The 23,693-nt window shown below is 39.9% G+C and overlaps 2 protein-coding genes across 2 annotated transcripts in view; both read left to right on the forward strand.

Annotated features, from left to right (window-relative positions):
* LOC128693674 (cytosolic iron-sulfur assembly component 2A) overlaps positions 1–19,169 on the forward strand; it is a 46,185-nt gene extending 27,016 nt beyond the window's left edge. The window contains exon 4 of the mRNA XM_053783452.2: positions 19,031–19,169. Coding sequence (XP_053639427.1) covers positions 19,031–19,131 — 101 coding nt within the window. The 3' untranslated portion in view covers positions 19,132–19,169. The remainder of the gene's footprint in view (positions 1–19,030) is intronic.
* Positions 19,170–19,263: 94 nt separating this feature from the next.
* On the forward strand, positions 19,264–22,756 carry zuc (Mitochondrial cardiolipin hydrolase zuc). Its single transcript, XM_070091062.1, has 2 exons — positions 19,264–19,905; positions 22,201–22,756. The coding sequence occupies exons 1-2, from the start codon at positions 19,273–19,275 to the stop codon at positions 22,603–22,605; spliced, it is 1,038 nt and encodes a 345-aa protein (XP_069947163.1). The 5' UTR covers positions 19,264–19,272; the 3' UTR covers positions 22,606–22,756.
* The last annotated feature ends 937 nt before the right edge of the window (positions 22,757–23,693 follow it).

Below are 23,693 nucleotides of genomic sequence, written 5' to 3' on the forward strand. Positions count from 1 at the left end.
AAAGTGTACTTCTTGTACATTATGTACCTTTTATTGTACATATAATTGTAGTTAACTGTTGTACAAGTCTTACTTAACTCAATATTATTGAATCACATTACAGCATTGTCATATTTTTGAAAATTGTACCATTATTTATTAGCTATCTTTGTTATTTTGTATTTTTGTCTGAAATGTCTTATATACTAGTTAATGGCTTTGTTTTGTGTCCATCAGTGTTTTAGTAAATGTAAACTTTATTAACTTTGTACAACTTAAAAACAAACAAATGAATTTGAAGCTTGAATTGTTTAATGACACTGAACAGTTACAGTGTCCTACCAGCTATTAGTTAATGACACATTACTTAATGACACATTAGTTAATGACACATTTCAACATGTTTCCTTACACCTGTTGTCCTGTTCACCTAGCAGCAAGTGGGTACCTGGGTGTTAGTGGACTGGTGTGGGTGGCATCCTGGGTGGCCTGGCTGGCAAAGTTCTCGCTTCACATACGGAGGGTCCGGGTTCGATTCACGGCGGGGTAGAAATATTTTGATGTGTTTCCTTACACCTGTTGTCATATTCACCTAGCAGCAAGTAGGTACCTGGGTGTTAGTGGACTGGTGTGGGTGGCATCCTGGGAGACAAGATTGAAGACCACAATGGAAATAAGACAGACAGTCCTGGATGACGCACTACTTTCTTGGGTTATCCTGGTTGGCTAACCCTCCAGTGTTAAAAATCCCAACAAAATATGTGTGACCTGGAGTTCTAACCCCACCCGTGGTATGCTTGATAAAAGTACTACAGTCTTGTCTGGCCAACACTCGAACATTTTTATTTGTTTTATCTAATTTTTAAGGAAACTCCATGGAACTTACAATAATAATAATAATAATAATATCCTCCTTATTACATTATTAACTCAAACATAAAAAAAAATGAAATACCATTGTTATTGAATTTATCCTAAATATATAAATGTAAAATATAAATCATAAATACACACACAAACACACACACATACACACACACTCACACACACGGACAACTTCTTGGTGTTCTCTTTATTTGATCATTCAGAGTTTAATCATGTTTTGTGGAGGTTTTGAAGGCGTCTCAGTGTCCAGTGGACGCTTAAGAGTCTTCTTGTCAGCAACTAGTAGATGATCTTTAACGTCTGCCAACAATACGCTCTCTTGTGGATCATTGCAGGAAGTAACTATATCATTTATTTTATTTATTTATTTATTTATTTATTTCCAATTTGAGCACACATACAGAGGTACAAAAAAATACAGATAAGAGCAGCATGCCAAAGCCACTTATACTATGCATAGCATTACGGGCTGGCTTAAAATTAACTTAAGATTAACTAAGCAATGATGAAATCAGTGATAAAACATTAATGTAAACAGATTACTATAAAGCACAAGTGAGTATTGAATTCAGTCAACATTGACCTGACTAGGTTGATTGCTGTAATATCTGGGTTATATTTCATTTTGGTGGTGAACCAGTGGTTGATGTCATCAGGGTCTGTGAGCTTGGAACTAACAACTATGTCCATGAATGCTATAGCATGGTACACGCAGGTACCAGCATATTGTGGTACTTCACCAACACTTAGGAGTCTTCTGAAGCAGGGGTGCTGGTTGAAGTAGTCATTTGCTATTTTGTTGGCGAACTCAGGATTGCCGCCATTGTAGTAGATTAAGGTCCCATCTAGGCAGAAGTACAGAGAGACAACATGAGTGGTTTCCTTCCTCACTACAAAGCGACCATGGCCCTTGGGTAGAAGATGTCCACCAAGTAGATAATCGCTGGAGACAACTTTGCATCTTTTGCCGAACGCACGAGGAGTATTATTAAGAATGGCGACGATATCAGACTTTCGCAATGGTTGGGTGACCTCCAGGGTGACCTCATTTTTCTTGTCCTGACAGCAAGTCTTGTTGTTCATTTTTCCTTCATTAGATTTTTTGGAGGGAGGGAACTTTAAGTTTTCCTCTTCTCTCTTCCTTTTACTAGCATTGTCTGGCATACACTTCGTTATCCATAGTTTCGTTCTCAGATCAGAAAGAAGACTTTCATACATTATTTTTGTCTCATTTTTCTTGTCCTGACAGCAACTCTTCTTGCTCATTTTTCCTTCATTAGATTTTTTGGATGGAGGAAACAGAATTTTCCTCTTCTCTCTTCCTTTTACAAGCATTGTCTGACATACACTTGTATTTATTTGATGAATCCATTACTGATGTTTATACTAACAAGAGTAACAATGTATTTCTTCTTCTTGATGATTTGCCGGTACTTCCGGCCCGGGTCTTCTCCAGATGGTAAAACAAGATACAGATTACCAGTATAACCTAGTAAATATGTCTCTCTTGGAGATTATAGTTAGGTTGGAATATACTAACAAGATATACAGATTACCAGTATAACCTAGTAAATATAATACTCTTGGAGATTATAGTGAGGTTGGAATATATGTACAGTGGACCCCCGGTTAACGATATTTTTTCACTCCAGAAGTATGTTCAGGTGCCAGTACTGACCGAATTTGTTCCCATAAGAAATATTGTGAAGTAGATTAGTCCATTTCAGACCCCCAAACATACACATACAAACGCACTTACATAAATACACTTACATAATTGGTCACATTCGGAGGTAATCGTTATGCGGGGGTCCACTGTATTGTGGTACTTATTAGCAATATATTGAAGATGCAGTGAATGTATTATAATGAACATGCAGTGAATGTATTATAATGAACATGCAGTGAATGTATTATAATGAACATGCAGTGAATGTATTATAATGAACATGCAGTGAATGTATTATAATGAACATGCAGTGAATGTATTATAATGAACATGCAGTGAATGTATTATAGTGAAGATGCTATGAATGTATTATAGTGAAGATGCTATGAATGTATTATAGTGAAGATGCTATGAATGTATTATAGTGAAGATGCTATGAATGTATTATAGTGAAGATGCTATGAATATATTATAGTGAAGATGCTATGAATATATTATAGTGAACATGCAGTGAATATATTATAGTGAAGATGCTATGAATATATTATAGTGAAGATGCTATGAATATATTATAGTGAAGATGCTATGAATATATTATAGTGAAGATGCAGTGAATATATTATAGTGAAGATGCTATGAATATATTATAGTGAAGATGCAGTGAATATATTATAGTGAAGATGCTGTGAATATATTATAGTGAAGATGCAGTGAATATATTATAGTGAAGATGCAGTGAATATATTATAGTGAAGATGCAGTGAATATATTATAGTGAAGATGCAGTGAATATATTATAGTGAAGATGCTGTGAATATATTATAGTGAAGATGCAGTGAATATATTATAGTGAAGATGCTGTGAATATATTATAGTGAAGATGCAGTGAATATATTATAGTGAAGATACTGTGAATATATTATAGTGAAGATGCTATGAATATATTATAGTGAAGATACTGTGAATATATTATAGTGAAGATGCTATGAATATATTATAGTGAAGATGCAGTGAATATATTATAGTGAAGATACTGTGAATATATTATAGTGAAGATGTAGTGAATATATTATAGTGAAGATGCAATGAATGTATTATAGTGAAGAGGGGGGTGGGGGGATTGGAGTGGAGGTGGTGGGGGGTGGGTGGGGTGGTGGGAGGATGGGGGTGGTAGGGGGGTGGGGGTTGGTGGGGGGGAGGTGGGGGGAGGCAGGTGGGAGGGTGTGGGGTGGTTTGGGGGGGTTGGGCACAATCCCCACCAGCCACCATGGTATTAAAAACCTTGGTGAATGAATGGAGCATGAATGTTGACACAGTTCACTCTTTATTTGTATTTAAGGCATCTTTTACATTTCACTTCCTCTGACATCTCATACTCCAATTAGTTATTTTAGTGTGTAAGCCAGGTATCTGGCATAATATTTACCCTACTTAGAATATATGATACCCCTCTATCTTCCGTGTTAGAAAAAAAAAAGTCCCCTGAGGTGCTCTAAATAGTTTAGATATTATGGTTTAGATATTAAATATTATTTCTACAAGTACATGTACAAGGTATACAGACCATAGCTGACATCAATAACATACTATTTTATAGAAAGCCACTTGTTATGCTGGGCATTTCCCGAAAATGGGGTTAGTTTTGTCCCGGGATGCGACCCACACCAGTCCACTAACATCCAGATGCCCATTTTAAACTGATGGGTGAAGAGGGACAGCAGGTATCTTATGGAAAAACGTCCTAATGTATTCTAGCCGTACCCGAGATTCCAACCCCGGACTTCAGTGTGTGAGGTGAATGCGTTAGCGATCGATCTTTGTACTTAATTTTTTTTTGGGTGGAAATCTTGTCTGCCTTGCAACAACAGCCTTTTGTACAAGAATGAAGTATTTTGGAAACAAGTGGAACTGCGAGTACAAGTGTTATAATGCCTATGTATATAAGTACAAGAGCTTTAGAAGAGTATTGTAAATCGTATATCATGTACCTAGATAAACGATAACATGTGAGCTTTGGAAGGATACTGCTGTTTGTGCTTCACGTACCTGTGTACACGAAAGTGCAAGAGCTTTTGAAGAGTATTAGTTCCGTCTCTCCTCCCTATGTACACAAGTGTTACATGTACCTAGGTACATGATACCTTGCTTGTTTATTTAGGTCAGTAACATAGAAAGGTATCGCAGTATATATTCATACTCATGTTTCGTAGCTATATTAGTGAGTCAGGTTAACAGTCAGATTAACTATAACCTTTGTATACCTCAGCTTCCTTAAATCTGCAAGACGTCAAGGATGTAGGAGGAGTCAAGAACTTCTAGGAGAACTTCAGGAGCGAGAAACAGCGTAGGAGACAGCAGTAGGAAGGGCAGTAGGGACGCCAGACACACACAACAAGCAGGAACAACACACAACGACACTAACAAGTTCCTCACCTCTGAGAGACAATAACCAATCATAACTCTCTGACCGCGGGTTCAATCCCGCCCGTGGTATGGTTTAACCAATCATAACCTTGTGGTATTCAGGCTGAACCGATTATAATCCAGGAATACCTAATGAGGCAAGCTGAGAACACAGACCTAGCAAACCACAATTAGGTGAGTACAATTAGGTACACACACACACACACACACACACACACACACACACACACACACACACACACACACACACACACACACACACACACACACACACACACACACACACACAACAGGCCTAGTGTCTAATCGACATGTGCCTAGGACAAAATGGTAACTAACACACAGACACACACACACAGACACACACACACACAGACACACACACACACAGACACACAGACACACACACAGACACACACACAGACACACACACAGACACACACACAGACACACACACACACACACACACACAGACACACACACACAGACACACACACACAGACACACACACACAGACACACACACACAGACACACACACACACAGACACACACACACACAGACACACACACACACAGACACACACACACACACAGACACACACACACACACACACACAGACACAGACACACAGACACACACACACACACACACACAGACACACACACACAGACACACACACTCACACAAACACACACACACTCCCACACACACACAGACACACACACAGACACACACACACACACACAGACACACACAGACACACACAGACACACACAGACACACACAGACACACACAGACACACACACACACACACACACACACACACACACACACACACACACACACACACACACACACACACACACACCACAGTCTTAGAAAAGAAGTTGAAGGTATGGTATACAAATGCAGATGGAATAACAAATAAGTATGAGGAGTGGCATGAAAGAATCAAGGAGACATCCCCAGACATAATAGCACTCACAGAAACAAAACTCACCAGAATAATAACAGATTCAATCTTTCCACCCGGATATCAAATCCTCAGGAAAGACAGAGGGAGGAGAGGGGGAGGAGGAGTTGCACTGCTCATTAAAAGCCAGTGGGGTTTTGAGAAAATGGAAGGAATGGATGGCATGGGTGAAAGGGACTACTTAGTAGGAACAATCCAGTCTGAGGGACATAAGGTGATAATTGCAGTAATGTACAACCCAACACAGAACTGCAGGAGACCAAGAGAAGAATACGATGAGAGCAACAGAGCCATGGTCGACACACTAGCCGAGGTGGCCAGGAGAGCACATGTGGGGGGAGCAAAGTTACTAGTTATGGGTGATTTCAATCACAAGGAGATTGACTGGGAAAACCTGGAGCCCCATGGGGGTTCCGAAACATGGAGAGCCAAGATGATGGATGTAGTACTGGAAAACCTCATGTTAGAGACACTACCAGAGAGAGAGGAGAAGATGAACCAGCAAGACTGGACCTTGTATTCACCTTGAGTAGTTCAGACATCGAGGATATCTTGTATGAAAGGCCCCTGGGAGCTAGTGATCATGTGGTTCTGTGCTTCGACTACATAGTTGAGCTCCAAGTGGAGAGAGTAGTAGGAATAGGGTGGGAAAAACCAAACTATAAAAGGGGGAACTACTCAGGCATGAGGAACTTCCTTCAAAACATTCAGTGGGAGAGGGAACTGACAGGAAAACCAGTACAAGAAATGATGGACTATGTGGCAACAAAATGCAAGGAGGCAGAGGAGAGGTTTGTTCCCAAGGGAAACAGAAATAATGGGAAGAACAGAACGAGTCCTTGGTTCACCCAAAGGTGTAGGGAGGCAAAAACTAGGTGTACTAGAGAATGGAAAAGGTACAGAAGACAGAGAACTCAGGAAAATAAAGAGATTAGCCGAAGAGCCAGAAATGAATATGCACAGATAAGAAGGGAGGCTCAGCGACAATATGAAAATGACATAGCATCGAAAGTCAAGACTGACCCGAAGCTGTTGTACAGCCACATCAGGAGGAAAACAACAGTCAAGGACCAGGTAATCAGACTGAGGAAGGGTGATGGGGAATTCACAAGAAACGACCGAGAGGTATGTCAGGAGCTCAACACGAGATTTAAAGAAGTATTTACAGTGGAAACCAGTAGGACTCCAGGAAATCAGAACAGGGGGGTACACCAGCAAGTGCTGGATGAGGTACATATAACCAAGGAGGAAGTGAAGAAGCTGCTATGCGAACTTGACACCTCAAAGGCGGTGGGACCAGACAACATCTCTCCGTGGGTCCTTAAAGAGGGAGCAGAGATATTGTGTGTGCCATTAACAAAGATCTTCAACACATCATTTGAAACTGGGCAACTCCCTGAGGTATGGAAGATGGCAAATGTAGTCCCAATTTTTAAAAAGGGAGACAGACATGAGGCACTAAACTACAGACCTGTATCACTAACGTGTATAGTATGCAAGGTCATGGAGAAGATCATCAGGAGGAGAGTGGTGGAGCACCTGGAAAGAAACAAGTGTATAATTGACAACCAGCATGGTTTCAGGGAAGGAAAATCCTGTGTCACAAACCTACTAGAGTTTTATGACAAGGTGACAGAAGTAAGACAAGAGAGAGAGGGGTGGATCGACTGCATTTTTTTGGACTGCAAAAAGGCCTTCGACACAGTTCCTCACAAGAGGTTACTGAAAAAGCTAGAAGATCAGGCACACATAACAGGAAAGGCACTGCAATGGATCAGAGAATACCTGACAGGGAGGCAACAACGAGTCATGGTACGTGACGAGGTGTCAGAGTGGGCGCTTGTGACAAGCGGGGTTCCACAGGGGTCAGTCCTAGGACCTGTGCTGTTCTTGGTATATGTGAACGACATAACGGAAGGGATAGACTCAGAAGTGTCCTTGTTTGCAGATGATGTGAAGTTAATGAGAAGAATCAAATCGGATGAGGATCAGGCAGGACTACAAAGAGACCTGGACAGGCTACAAGCCTGGTCCAGAAACTGGCTCCTTGAGTTTAACCCTGCCAAATGCAAAGTCATGAAGATTGGGGAAGGGCAAAGAAGACCGCAGACACAATATAGTTTAGATGGCCAAAGACTGCAAACCTCACTTAAGGAAAAAGATGTGGGGGTGAGTATAACACCGAGCATATCTCCTGAGGCGCACATAAATCAGATAACTGCTGCAGCATACGGGCGCCTGGCAAACCTACGGATAGCGTTCCGATACCTCAATAAGGAGTCGTTCAAGACACTGTATACCATTTACGTCAGGCCCATACTGGAGTATGCAGCACCAGTTTGGAATCCACACCTAGTCAAGCACGTCAAGAAATTAGAGAAAGTGCAAAGGTTTGCAACAAGACTAGTCCCAGAGCTACGGGGATTGTCGTATGAAGAAAGGTTGAGGGAAATCGGCCTGACGACACTGGAGGCCAGGAGGGTCAGGGGAGACATGATAACGACATATAAAATACTGCGCAGAATAGACACGGTGGACAAAGACAGGATGTTCCAGAGATGGGACACATACACAAGAGGTCACAATTGGAAGTTGAAGACTCAGATGAATCAAAGGGATGTTAGGAAGTATTTCTTCAGTCATAGAGTAGTCAAGTCGTGGAATAGTCTAGAAAGTGAAGTAGTGGAGGCGGGAACCATACATAGTTTTAAGGCGAGGTATGATAAAGCTCATGGAGCAGGGAGAGAGAGGACCTAGTAGCAATCAGTGAAGAGGCGGGGCCAGGAGCTATGACTCGACCCCTGCAACCACAAATAGGTGAGTACACACACACACACACACATAGACAGACAGACAGAGATACACTTTTATTCCAATGTGGGGTGTTTTTATCATGTTATGTAGCATGTTTATTATATAGTTTTGGAAAAATATCATAGATGGATTAATAGAAATGTTTATATTAATGTAATATACAACATTTAATGTGCCTCAGAGTGGTTATTATTGCATATTATTAGTATGGCATCCTCAAGACTAAAAAGACACTCTTAGTGATTTTAATGTGTACCTGCACACTAACACAGTGTGTACGTTTATTTAGGTACAGGTACACATAAGTATAATTATCAGAGTATACATAAAATATGAAATAACTTTAAAACACTTGAAAATTTGGAAAGTTTCCAGACAATTGACATGCGGTGCTCACTGAGAATGTAAACAAACCTGGTGGGGTGCAGTGACTGTATTAGAAAGTCAGGTGGAGGAGCCATATAGCAAGTTTTGGTCATAATTTGAAATGTCCGTATTAGCAAAACGTCGTAAGGTGAAATGCTGTAAAGTGGGGCCCTACTGTATACTGTAAGTCTAAAATTACTATAATAAAAGAATATTACTTTTATACACATGAAGATTCAAGTATTTTACAAAGTTATCGATCACAGACGTACATCTGAGTAACTCGCAGCACACAGGGTTCCAACCTATGGCAGGCCAGTGAGTTATCAACTGTACCATGCCAGCTTAACCCTTTGACTGTTTGTCATATATATATACGTTTTATCAGCCAGTGTGTTTGACGTATATACAGTAGGGCCCCGCTTTATGGCGTTTTTCTTTAAGGTGTTCTGCTAATATGGTCATTTCAAATTATGACCAAAACTTTCTATATGGCTCCCCCACCTGACTTTCTAATACGGTCACCATGCCTCACCCAGTTTGTTTACATTCTCTGAGATTCGTAAGCACTAAATCTCTCCATTATGTCTGGAAACTCCAAAATTTCAAGTGTTTTTAAAAGTTATTTCATATTTTATATATACTGTACTCTGATAATTATACTTATGTATACCTGTACCTAAATAAACTTTAACACTGTGCTGGCGGGCAGGTACATATTAACCCTTTGAGGGTCGACAGGCCCTCTCAAAGACTCGTTCTCAGGATTGGCCAAATTTAAAAAAAAAAATAATTTTTTCTCATGAAAAGATAGAGAACCTTTTCCCGATCATAATGACACCAAAAGTATGAAATTTGATGGAAAACTTATTGAATTATGCTCTCGCGAAGTTAGCGGTCTCGGCGATGTTTACGCATCGGCGATTTTGCCCAATTTGAGCCCCATTTTCGGCCAATTCCACTGTACTAGTCGACAAAAAACATGAATATTTCGCTAGAACTCCATTTTTTTTATCGAATGAATGCAAGAAACCACCCATTTACCAATTTCAACTATCCAGTACAGTGGTCAGAATTTAGCAATTTTGCCAATTTCACACAAATTTCAAAAGATGCCAATTTCCGAATAGGGTCCAGAATAAACAAGAAAGACATTCCTGGCACTAAAATGACATTTCCTCTGTTCATTAGTCACGTCTCAAGGCTCCTCTTGCATTCTTTTGCTTTCCACTTTGAATTTTTATTCTCGCAAAAAATATAAGATTTACTGTTATGCAGACTACTGCATTAGTGTAAAAAATAGTATAAATAATATTGGCGCACTTGCAAAAGAATATTAGACTCACCAGTTGACGTGTATTGGACGTTTGGCATGATTTGTTTACTTTTGAACTTTGGTAAAAGTCGAACATTTCTGCTACTTTGAGCTCAATTTCAAGGTACTTTTCATTGTAAAACCAGTCAAAATCATCTCAATTTCTGTAATATGTCTTCCATTCTATAAAATGAGACCAAGAAAACTAGAATACAACAATAAATACCATACGAAAATACAGTGCAAAGTCGCTGTTTTATTCCAAAAAATGGTCAAAGTTTTTTTTTTCTCATTATGCACTGTGTGCTGCAGGATTTTTTTTTATACTGTGCACACTGACCACATAGACCCATTCTTTCATATGTAGGCCTACCAGCTTTCTCCCACTAGATTTGAGGGCGCTAGAATTTAGGCGTACTAGTACGTCAAAAACCCTGGGTCGTTAGCCGTACTAGTATGGCCGAAACCCTCAAAGGGTTACAATCAGTAAGAGTGTCTTATGTCTCGAGACACCATATTAGTAATGATGATGATGATGATAATAATAATAGTAATAATAATGATATATATATATATATATATATATATATATATATATATATATATATATATATATATATATATATATATATATATATATATGGTAGGGTGTGCAAAAGAAGAAAATTAAAAGTGAATACAGGAAAGAGTAAGGTTATGAGGATAACAAAAAGATTAGGTGGTGAAAGATTGGATATCAGATTGGAGGGAGAGAGTATGGAGGAGGTGAATGTATTCAGATATTTGGGAGTGGACGTGTCAGCGGATGGGTCTATGAAGGATGAGGTGAATCATAGAATTGATGAGGGGAAAAGGGTGAGTGGTGCACTTAGGAGTCTGTGGAGACAAAGAACTTTGTCCTTGGAGGCAAAGAGGGGAATGTATGAGAGTATAGTTTTACCAACGCTCTTATATGGGTGTGAAGCATGGGTGATGAATGTTGCAGCGAGGAGAAGGCTGGAGGCAGTGGAGATGTCATGTCTGAGGGCAATGTGTGGTGTGAATATAATGCAGAGAATTCATAGTTTGGAAGTTAGGAGGAGGTGTGGGATTACCAAAACTGTTGTCCAGAGGGCTGAGGAAGGGTTGTTGAGGTGGTTCGGACATGTAGAGAGAATGGAGCGAAACAGAATGACTTCAAGAGTGTATCAGTCTGTAGTGGAAGGAAGGCGGGGTAGGGGTCGGCCTAGGAAAGGTTGGAGGGAGGGGGTCAAGGAGGTTTTCTGTGCGAGGGGCTTGGACTTCCAGCAGGCGTGCGTGAGCGTGTTTGATAGGAGTGAATGGAGACGAATGGTTTTTAATTCTTGATGTGCTGTTGGAGTGTGAGCAAAGTAACATTTATGAAGGGGTTCAGGGAAACCGGCAGGCCGGACTTGAGTCCTGGAGATGGGAAGTACAGTGCCTGCACTCTGAAGGAGGGGTGTTAATGTTGCAGTTTAAAAACTGTAGTGTAAAGCACCCTTCTGGCAAGACAGTGATGGAGTGAATGATTGTGAAAGTTTTTCTTTTTCGGGCCACCCTGCCTTGGTGGGAATCGGCCAGTGTGATAATAAAATAAAATGTATATCCTAGGTAGTAGATTGGTAGACAGCAACCTCTCAGGGAGGTACTACCGTCCTGCCAAGTGAGTGTAAAACGAAAGCCTGTAATTGTTTTACATGATGGTAGGATTGCTGGTGTCCATTTTTCTGTCTCACAAACACGCAAGGTTTCAGGTACATCTGGCTACTTCTACTTACACTTAGGGCACACTACTCATACATGTACAAGCATATATATACACACCCCGCTGGGTTTTCTTCTATTTTCTTACTAGTTCTTATTCTTGTTTATTTCCTCTTACCTCCATGGGTAAGTGGAACAGAATTCTTCCTCCATACGCCATGCGTGTTGTAAGAGGCGACTAAATTGCCAGGAGCAAGGGGCTAGTAACCCCTTCTCCTGTATATATTACTAAATGTAAAAGGAGAAACTTTCGTTTTTCCTTTTGGGCCACCCCTGCCTCAGTGGAATACGGCCGGTATGTTAAAAAAAAAATATATATATATATCCTAGGCAGTAGGTTGGTAGACAGCAATCGCCCAGGGAGGTACTACCGTCCTGCCAAGTGAGTGTAAAATGGAAGCCTGTAATTGTTTTACATGATGGTAGGATTGCTGGTGTCCTTTTTTCTGTCTCATAAGCATGCAAGATTTCAGGTATGTCTTGCTACTTCTACTTGCACTTAGGTCACACTACACATACATGTACAAACATATATACACACCCATCTGAGTTTTCTTCTATTTTCTTTCTTGTTCTTGTTTATTTCCTCTTACCTCCATGGGGAAGTGGAACAGAATTCTTCCTCTGTAAGCCATGTGTGTTGTAAGAGGCGACTAAAATGCCGGGAGCAAGGGGCTAGTAACCCCTTCTCCTGTATATATTACTAAATGTAAAAGGAGAAACTTTCGTTTTTCCTTTTGTGCCACCCCGCCTTGGTGGGATACGGCCGGTGTGTTGAAAGAAAGAAGAAAGAATAATAATAATAATAATAATAAAAATCACCGAGTCTCATTAAATGTCGTATATTATGTTAATGTACAGTGGACCTTTGGTTAACGATATTAATCCGTTCCTGAGAGCTCATCATTAGACGAAATTATCGTTAGCCGAATTAATTTTCCCCATAAGAAATACAGTGGACCCCCGCATAGCGATATTAATCCGTGCAAGAGAGCTCATTGTTATGCGAAATTATCGTTATGCGAATGAATTTTCCCCATAAGAAATAATGGAAATCAAATTAATCCGTGCAAGACACCCAAAAGTATGAAAAAAAAATTTTACCACATGAAATATACATTTTCCTACACACAAAGAGAAGGATACATGCACAATAGTAGAGTAGTACATGCACAATATATATTGTGCATGTACTACTCTACTAAATGAAGAATAAATGACACTTACCTTTATTGAAGATGCAGCAATGACTGATGAGACACTGTGTCCTGGGAGTGCCTTTTCCTCCTGAGTACTGTAGGTCCTGTTTGGCATTTTCTTCCAGAACAGGCCTTATCACACTGTGTATGCCACTACGATTCTTAAATCTCTCAAACCAATCTTTGCTGGCTTTAAATTCGCCAATATGAGCACTACTTCCAGGCATTTTTCCCTGTTCACCTGGGTGTTAGTCGACTGGTGTGGGTTGCATCCTGGGAGACAAGATTAAGGACCCCAATGGAAATAAGTTAGACAGTCTTCGATGACACTGACTTTTTTGGGTTATCCTGGGTGGCAAATCCTCTGGGGTTAATTGTTTCTTGGTATTCTCAATAAGCCACACCAACAACGGTGCTACAGCAGCAGCAGCAGCAGCTGACAGTGCTACAGCAGCAGCAGACGATGCTACAGCAGCAGCAGATGGTACTACAGCAGCAGCAGACGGTACTACAGCAGCAGCAGCAGCAGCTGACGGTGGTACAACAGCAGCAGCAGCTGACAGTGCTACAGCAGCAGCAGACGATGCTACAGCAGCAGCAGACGATGCTACAGCAGCAGCAGACGGTACTACAGCAGCAGCAGCAGCTGATGGTGGTACAACAGCAGCAGCAGCTGACAGTGCTACAGCAGCAGCAGACGATGCTACAGCAGCAGCAGACGATGCTACAGCAGCAGCAGATGGTACTACAGCAGCAGCAGCAGCTGACGGTGCTACAGCAGCAGCAGCAGCTGACGGTGCTACAGCAGCAGCAGCAGCTGACAGTGCAGCAGCAGCAGCTGACGGTGGTACAGCAGCAGCAGCAGCTGACGGTGCTACAGCAGCAGCAGCAGCTGACGGTGCTACAGCAGCAGCAGCAGCTGACAGTGCAGCAGCAGCAGCTGACGGTGGTACAGCAGCAGCAGCAGCTGTACCACCAATAGTAGCAATGGTTGATTGGGGTTTGTTATACAACCTGGCCAGCTCGGAGACACGCACTCCACTTTCATACTTATCAATGATCTTTTTCTTCATCTCTATAGTAATTCTCACCCTTATTGCTGTAGGGTTGGCACTAGAAGCTTTCTTGGGGCCCATGGTCACTTATTTTGCAGATAAAATCACCAAAAACACTGTAATAATACGAAATGTTCCGATTGTGTGCTTGGATGTTACCGCGGAGGCTGGCTGGTAAACAATGCCACCGGCGGAACGTGAGCGTGGCTCAGGCCGCACATAGACGCATCTCAGACGAACAGCGTTGAGCGGGTTTTTTAGCGGTATGCGAGGCAAAATCTTGGCAATAAAATGTAGCGGTATGCGGATTTAACGTTATGTAAGGCCAACGGTATGCGGGGGTCCACTGTAATGAAAATCCAATTAATCCGTTCCAGTCAGCCAAAAGTATTAAAAAAATTTGTTTTTTTTTTCATGAAATATACATTCCCTACAAAGAAAACAATGAGACATGCACAATAACTATATAAATAAATGTTAAAATGACACTTACTTTTACTGAAGAGAATTGATGAGTGATGAGACACTTTTTCTTGAACACACTGGGATTTTCAGAGTGATACATGAGTAAAGGCTTCACTTTGCAATCCCCACTAGCATTACAACAAAACAAGAAAGTTAGCCTGTCTTTCATAGGCTTGTGTCCTGGGAGTGCCTTTTCCTCCTGAGTAATGTAGGTCCTGTTTGGCATTTTCTTCCAGAACAGGCCTGTTTCATCACAATTGAACACTTGTTGGGGTTGGAATTTTTCAGCTTTGCCATGCCTTATCGCACTGTGTATGCCACTATGATTGTTAAATCTCTCAAACCAACCTTTGCTGGTGTTAAATTCACCAATATGAGCACTAGTTCCAGGCATTTTTTTCCTGTTCACCTGGGTGTTAGTCGACTGGTGTGGGTTGCATCCTATGGGACAAGATTAAGGACCCCAATGGAAATAAGTTAGTCCTCGATGACTCACTGACTTTCTTGGGTTATCCTGGGTGGCTAACCCTCTGGGGTTAATTGTTTCTCGGTAATTGTTTCTTGTTAAGCCACACCAACAACAGTCTCTACATCTTCGAGTAGTACAGCTGACAGTGGTGCAGCAGCAGCTGACCGTGGTACGATAATATTTCAGTAGCATTTCTCACCCTTTTTACCACAGGGTTGGCTCTAGTAGCTTTCTTTGGGCCCATGGTGGCTTAATTAGCAGTTACGAGCACTATAAACAATGGAATAATACAAAATGTATCGAATGTATGCCTGAAACCGGCCACCCTGGAGTGTAAACAATGATGGCAGGGCAGCTGAGGTGCTCAGGTTGGACGGACAGGTTCGGGACAAATCACATTGGGCAAGTTTTTTTATCATTAGGCGGGCCAAAATTTTTACGCTCAAATGCTTTGTTAGGCGGATTTAACGTTGATGCGTTCGGTAGCCGGGGGTCCACTGTACATATTTTCATTAATCCATCTATGATATTTTTTAAAAATTATATAATAAACATGATACATAACATATAAAGATGATAGATACATTCCACAATAGAATAAATAAACAGATACGAGATGTGGGAACCAGACACCTTGTACAACTGATGCCATATTAGTATTAAAAATTACAGTATCACCGAATCTCATTAAATGTCGTATATTACGTTAATATACACATTTTCATTAATCCATCTATATTTTTTCAAAATTATATAACAAACACGATACATAACATATAAAAACGATAAATACACCCCACAGTAGAATAAATAAACGCAGGCATGCGTGAGCGTGTTTGATAGGAGTGAATGGAGACAAATGGTTTTTAATACTTGACGTGCTGTTGGAGTGTGAGCAAAGTAACATTTATGAAGGGATTCAGGGAAACCGGCAGGCCGGACTTGAGTCCTGGAGATGGGAAGTACAGTGCCTGCACTCTGAAGGAGGGGTGTTAATGTTGCAGTTTAAAAACTGTAGTGTAAAGCACCCTTCTGGCAAGACAGTGATGGAGTGAATGATGGTGAAAGTTTTTCTTTTTCGGGCCACCCTGCCTTGGTGGGAATCGGCCAGTGTGATAATAATAATAAAATAAATACGAGATGTGGTAGCCAGACTTGTACGAGTGACTGCAAGAATGACATTTTCTCTAGTCCAACATCAGAGAAAATGTGTTACTGGGGGTAACTGTAGAAAATTATTCCTTTTGTATGTAATTAAGTTTATTCAGGTATACACAAATACAGTTACATAGAGTATCATACATAACAGCATATGTTTAGAGAACCTAGGATAACCCAAAAAAAGTCAGAGTGACTTATTTCCATTGCCTTCACTCAGAGCATCATTTCTTCTAAAAATGGTGTTACATGAGAATGGGAGTGTTCTTCTTTATTTATTCTACCGTATCAATGTAGAGACAACTTGTATACAATGCAGCTTGTACACAAACTAGATGTGTACACCTGGTTTGTTTACAAAACTTGGGTGTACCTGGTTTGTTTACATATCTCTGCACCTGTCCTCCCTCATGTACTGATTCTCTCTCTCTCACATTTATTCGTTTTATCTTGTTTACTCACCTCTGACCCTACATTAAGACTAAAAATATTTTAAGGTAAGTAATGAGTGAGCTGTATATGCCCGGTGGCCTGGTGGCTGAAGCTCCCGCTTCACACACGGAGGGCCCGGGTTCGATTCCCGGCGGGTGGAAATATTTCGACACGTTTCCTTACACCTGTTGTCCTGTTCATCTAGCAGCAAATAGGTACCTGGGTGTTAGTCGACTGGTGTGGGTCGCATCCTGGGGGACAAGATTGAGGACCCCAATGGAAATAAGTTACAGTCCTCGATGACGCACTGACTTTCTTGGGTTATCCTGGATGGCTAACCCTCCGGGGTTAAAAATCCGAACGGAATCTTTTCTCTTATCTCTTATCTAGAATATTGTGTGGGTGGGTTGGCCTGGCTGGCTACCATATTACACCACACTTGATTTCTTACAATAAATACTACTTGTCTCATCATAGATTAAGACTACAAATATTTTAAGGTAAATAATAAGTGTACTATATGTGTATTTTACTTTTTTATTGTTTTTAATGCCTAGTTATATTGCTAACTTAATATATGTTAGTGTAAATTTGTTAGCTAGTATTTATATGCATTTATAAGTGGAAAAAAGGGGTATTCCACTTCATGGCGATTTTCGGTTTACGGCGGTAGCCTGGAACCTACTGGGGCCCTACTGTATACTCAAAAATTCTAGCGGCTTTAAATCAAGTGGAAGAAAACTGGTAGGCCCACATGTGAGAGAATGGGTTTGTGTGGTCAGTGTGTGCAGTATAAAAAATCTTGCAGCAAGCAGTGCATAATGAGAAAAAAAACAAAACTGACCGTGTTTTTGGATTAAAACACTGACTTTGAGGTGTATTTTCGTGTAGTTTTTATGCTTATATTCTCATTTTCATAGTCCCATTTGATAGAATGGAAAACATATTATAGAAATAGAGGTGATTTTGATTGGCTTTAATATGAAAAGGACCTTAAAATGGAGCTCAAAGTAGGGGAAATGTTTGATTTTTGCCAATGTTCAAGAGTAAACAAATGATGTCATTGTCCAATAAATGTCCAGCTAGCCATTCTAATATGCAGTCATGAATGGGTTGACATTATTTATACAAATATTACAATATTTCAGTAGTCTGCATAACAGTAAATCTTCTATTTTTTGTTTGAATAAAAATTCAAAATAGAAAGCAAGAGTAATATCAGAGGGGCCTAGAGATGTGACTGATAAAGAAAGAAAATGTTATTTTAGAGCCAGGAATGTCTGCATTGATCATTCTGGACCCTATTTTGAAATTGGCATATTTTTTAATTTGCGTGAAATTGGCCAAATTGCCAATTTCTGACCACTTTATTGGGTTGTTAAAATCGGTAAATGGGCAGTTTCTTGTATTCAATTGATAGAACAAATGGAGTTCTAAAGAAATAGCTATGAGTTTGGTTGACTGGAATTAGCCGAAAATAGGCTTGAAGTGGGCGAAATCGCCGATTCGTAAATATCGCCACGGTCGCTAACTTCGTGAGAGCATAATTCCGTAAGTTTTCCATCAAATTTCATACTTTTGGTGTCATTACCATCTGGAAAAGATTCTGTCATTTCATAAGAAAAAATGATATTTTTTTTTTCAAACGTTTTTCGACACCAGGAAACACTTCAGGATTTGGGGTTGCGACAGTCAAAGGGTTATTGTGAAGTTGAAATCTTAAGCAATGGTGAAAATTTATAAAAAAAGTCCATCATTTTTCTAAATTGCTACTAAATTCTCTGTAGCAATATGACACATTTTTATTTAACATAATAATGTTGTACAATTCATTGGATACTGTACTGTACTTTTATATCAATATGTGATAGTTGCTACACACATTATTGTATCATATGATTCTTTTAAAATCCTGACCAAAAAAAAAACTTAAGAGTGCTAGTAGTACTTCGTTTATAAGTTTTCATTGCAAGTGTATATGTATACTGTAATGGGTTTAGTGCATTTTTTTCAGATAATGATAATCTCTCATTATATGCATTTATTTTTTTGTTTTTCAGTTAATAAACAAATCAATGACAAAGAGAGAGTAGCTGCAGCATTGGAGAATCCAAACTTGTCCAGAGTAGTGGAAGAATGTCTGGTAGAGAGAGACTACTAGACTACTGGTAGTGAAAGATTACCACTACACTACTAGATACTGAAGCCGCACAATCCAAACCTTGTATAGGCTGCTTTACACATGTTGCGCATCAATATGAATGTTTTGAAGTGAAGGTTTATTCAAAATCTATAAAAGAAAATGTCATTATTTAAGTATTGTGCCATAGGAGTTTGTGTTTTAGTTGGTAGTGAATTAATTAACAGGTGCCTTAAGCACATTTATTACTTAATTTTTTCCAGACAGAAAGAAACACACTACCAAATGAACATTAACACAGTGACAGACAATTCAAGGATTTTCAGCAAAGTTATTTTTTTTCCTGATTATGGCATTGTGTCTAAACAGCAGCTAAAGGTCCAAGTTGGTAGTAATCCAGATATATGCAGGTCAAGCAAAGAATGTGACAGAAAAGTGCAGTTTTGTGACATATATGAAATGGAAGATCAGAAACAAAAAAAATCCATAAAGGTAAATAATTGTAATGATAAAAATAATTTTGAGGTTATGCCTACGAGAAACTCCTTTCTTATCCATGGAAATGATTTCAACACATTGACCAGTCATCATGATGAAGGAAGAGCAGAGCAGTGTGGTGAACAACAAAATGCCACAATCATTGACAGTAAAATTTTGAAGCCATCTGGGTACCTGGAGAGCAGCACATCACTCATCCATATGATTAATGTACTGGAGTCAGCCAAGAAATCTCTAGTTATATGCATTTATGTTTTGACTTGCAAGGACCTGCTGGATGCAGTTATAAGAGCAAAGGTTAGTGTGTGTGTATGCACGTGTACTTGCCTAATTGTGGTTTCAGGGGTCAATTCATAGCTCCTGGATCACCTCTTCACTTTTGCTACTAGGTGCACTCTCTCCCTGCTCCATGAGCTTTCTCATACCTCTTTGTAAAGCTGTGTATGGAGCCTGCCTCTACTACATCACTCTTCAGACTGTTCCACTTCCTGACAACTCTGTGACTGAAGAAATACTTCTTAACATCCCTGTGACTTATCTGAGTCTTCAACTTCCAGTTGTGACCCCTTGTAGCTTTGTCCCATCTCTGGAACATTCTGTCTGTTCACCTTGTCAATTCCTCTCAGTAGCAAAGAGGGGAATGTATGAAAGTATAGTGGCACCAATGCTTTTATATGGGTATGAAGCATGGGTGGTGAATGCTGCAGGATTGTGTTTACCATCATTTCTGTCTTGAAAATCATTTTGACTGGCTGATTTCTTCCCCTCACACATCCCCCTATTCTCTGAAAATTTATCAGCTCAGTTATGTCCTCCTCTCCTGTTTGTTTGATGATATCTTCAGTCTCTCTCTCTCTCTCTTTTCTCTACCATCTTTCATCATATGTCCTCCCTTCACTCTCCTGAAGCCCCATGTATGAAGATTGACTTCTCCCTCTCCTCCTCCCATTGCATCTCTGTCCTGTTTATACATAGGTATTGCCTCCCTTATTATTTCCCGTATCTCCCATGACCTCCCAGTGTATGTGTAAAGCAACCATGAGGAGTTGAATGATAGCTCTAGGCCTTTTGTGTTGCAGTCAACACATCAGGAGCTTGCAGCATTGCAGAAATGAGTAAGAAATCTCAGCAGATTCACTGAGAATGACATCCAAACTATTGTATCTGTGCACCTCTGCAGAGAGTGATTATGTGTGAATGATGGTGAAAGCGTTGAAATGATGATGAAAGTGTTTCTTTTTTGGGTCACTCTGCCTTGGTGGGAGATGGCCAACATGTTAAAAACAAAATATACATATTATTTATACATATTTATATTTTTTCAACATGCTGGGCATCTCCCACCGAGGCAGGGTGACCCAAAAAAGAAACACTTTCACCATCATTCACATCACTCTAAAAGCAAATATCCCAAACCCCTCCTTTAAAGTGCAGGCATTGTACTTCCTACCTCCAGGACTCGAATCCAGCTAACCGGAATCCCTTCACAAAATATTACCCTACTCACACTCCAACAGCTTGTTAAGTTCCAAAAACCATTTGTTTCTACTCATTCCTATCTAACACAAACTAAAATTCACAATACTGTGGTTGAAATAATTCACAAAAAACACTTAATTAGGATAGGAAATTTATGACAACAGTTTGGTCCATTGTGGACCACTGTCAAGTTACAACTGTGTGAGAAAGAGAAGACAAGAGGAAGGGCAAGGACAGTAGTAGTATTTGTCATAGTGGCAGTGGTAGTAGAATTAGTAGTTGTAGTTGACAATACTACCACTAGTTAACCATTATTACTGCATTGCTACTATATTATGGCTAATGCTACAAGTACTACTATTGCTAATTGTACTATACTACTATTGCTAATTGTACTACTACTACTGCTAATTATACCACTACTACTAATTGTACTATTAGTACTACTGATTGTACTACTGCTGCTAATTGTACTATTACTAGTACTAATTGTACTACTACTGCTAATTGTATTACTACTAATGCTAATTGTTTTACTAAGTGAGAGAACACTAGTGATTTGAATAGTATGTATAAACATTGGCACAATTTCACTTGCTTGGTAAGTTCTTATTATCTATGGTTATTTTCCTGGCTGTTGTGGCATTTGCTTTAGTGTGCTTTGAAAGAAAGGTCAGCTGACATGATTACTCCCAGGTCTTTTACTTATTTCTCGTTTTGATTGATGGTACAGTAATACTCTTGGCTAAATTTTGTGTACAGTATCTCTTCTGAGTTCATTCTTTCCATATCTAAGCAGCTGGAACTTATTACCACTGAATATCGTGTTCTCCACAGCTGCTGCTGCTGCAGCTGTTGCTGCCACAACCATTACCACCACTACTACTACCTTCCCCTCCCTCCCTCCCTCCTGTAGCCTTCTATGTTTTTCCTCACTCATGATAATTTAATTGTCCAGGATGGACTGAAATATCATCTTAGGTTTCCTTTTCTAGGTACAAGTTATTTGCAAATGAATAAAATAGTTTTCAGTAAATTACTGTTTATTTGTTTTTATTTCATGTAGAGTAGAATATATGATGTGTACATTTCTCATATTGTTTGCTTCCTCAGTATCGTGGTGTTAAAGTGAAGGTGCTCTTAGAGAGGGGAATGGCAAGTTGTAGTGAGGCTGCCATTAATGTCCTTCATCAGCACAATATATTGTTTCGCTTCAGCACTCCTGCCCTGCTTATGCACCACAAATTTGCTGTAATAGATGCACCAGAGCAACACTCTGAGTCCTCTTACCATATGTATGATGATACTAACAAAGGTAACATTCAGTGCAAGATTCCTTTCTGCAAAACTGTTCATCAAGAGGACACTTTTGATGGTGTATTAATGACAGGTTCATTTAATTATACTTGGAGTGCAGTTATAAGTAATCATGAAAATGTCATTATTACTAATCATCCACACTTGGTAAGCAGATTTGTAAGTGAATTTGAAAAACTCTGGGATAGTTCAGAAATATAACTTTAAAATAAGCTATAGTTAGTCTCAGGAAAATAGATTGGTGTTGATTGAGGTGTAGCACTTTTTGCAAATACTGAATTAAGAATAGTTACTATTGATGGATACAGGTCAACCATCACTAATCTGGTAATCAGTTATCCGGTTTCATCAGTAATTTGGCACTAATTTCGGCTAGCATAATTTCAAATTTCATCATGATACTGACTCAGAAATTGTGCAGATTGTAAATCCACAGCAGCAAGCCAGTGGAGGAGAAAGCAGTGATGAAAATGAGATGTAGCAGTCTATTGATAGGTTAATTAAGTGTATTCTAACCAAACCACACTGTAATCCGGGCAAACTCACTAATTTGGCACACTGCAAGTCCCAGTGATGCTGGATTAGTGGTGGCTGACCTGTATATATTTTGAGATGCTCCTCTTTATTTTCATCTTTCCAGGGTCCAGACCCCTGATCTAAAAATTGCTCTCAGGGTCCAAGAATTAAAAAAAAATTCTTATGGATTAATACTAGTATATTTTAGTGAAGGTAATGAAACAACAAAAATTTCCCTTCAGTATTTACCAAGATATAGAGCTGTGAAGTTGATAGTAAATGACTGGCTGATGACATCACCACTGACTGCCAGAGACTGGAAGAGGAAAATCTTTGGGAAGGATAAGTGATGGAGGAGTTAAAGGAGATTTGTTTTAGACTTTGGAGAAGTAGGGACGCAAGGTGATGGTGTAGGTGTGGGAGGTTGTGTAGACATAGAAAGATGCGAGTGAGAAGATGAAGATGCATGGACAGTGGGAGTTGATGAGGTAGGGGCCTTGAAGCCCAGGACTGCAAAAGAATTAGATGCAGAGGTGGCTGTGGAAGTTGGGACGACAGAGGAAATCATGGAAGTAGATACCACCGAGGATTGAGGTTGTCGAGTAACTCTAGAATATCCAATGTCGTCACTACTCTGCTGCCCTTACTTTACCTCCCCTTCTTGCTGATGGACCCTCCTTTAACCCAGACTCTCGTTGACTTTTTGACAGCAGGTGATTTACTGCACAAACTCTGATGATGATGACTCTAGCACTCCTCACAGCCCTTTCTAC

The sequence above is a fragment of the Cherax quadricarinatus genome, chromosome 34 (assembly GCF_038502225.1).
Source record: "Cherax quadricarinatus isolate ZL_2023a chromosome 34, ASM3850222v1, whole genome shotgun sequence".
NCBI classification, from domain to species: domain Eukaryota; kingdom Metazoa; phylum Arthropoda; class Malacostraca; order Decapoda; family Parastacidae; genus Cherax; species Cherax quadricarinatus.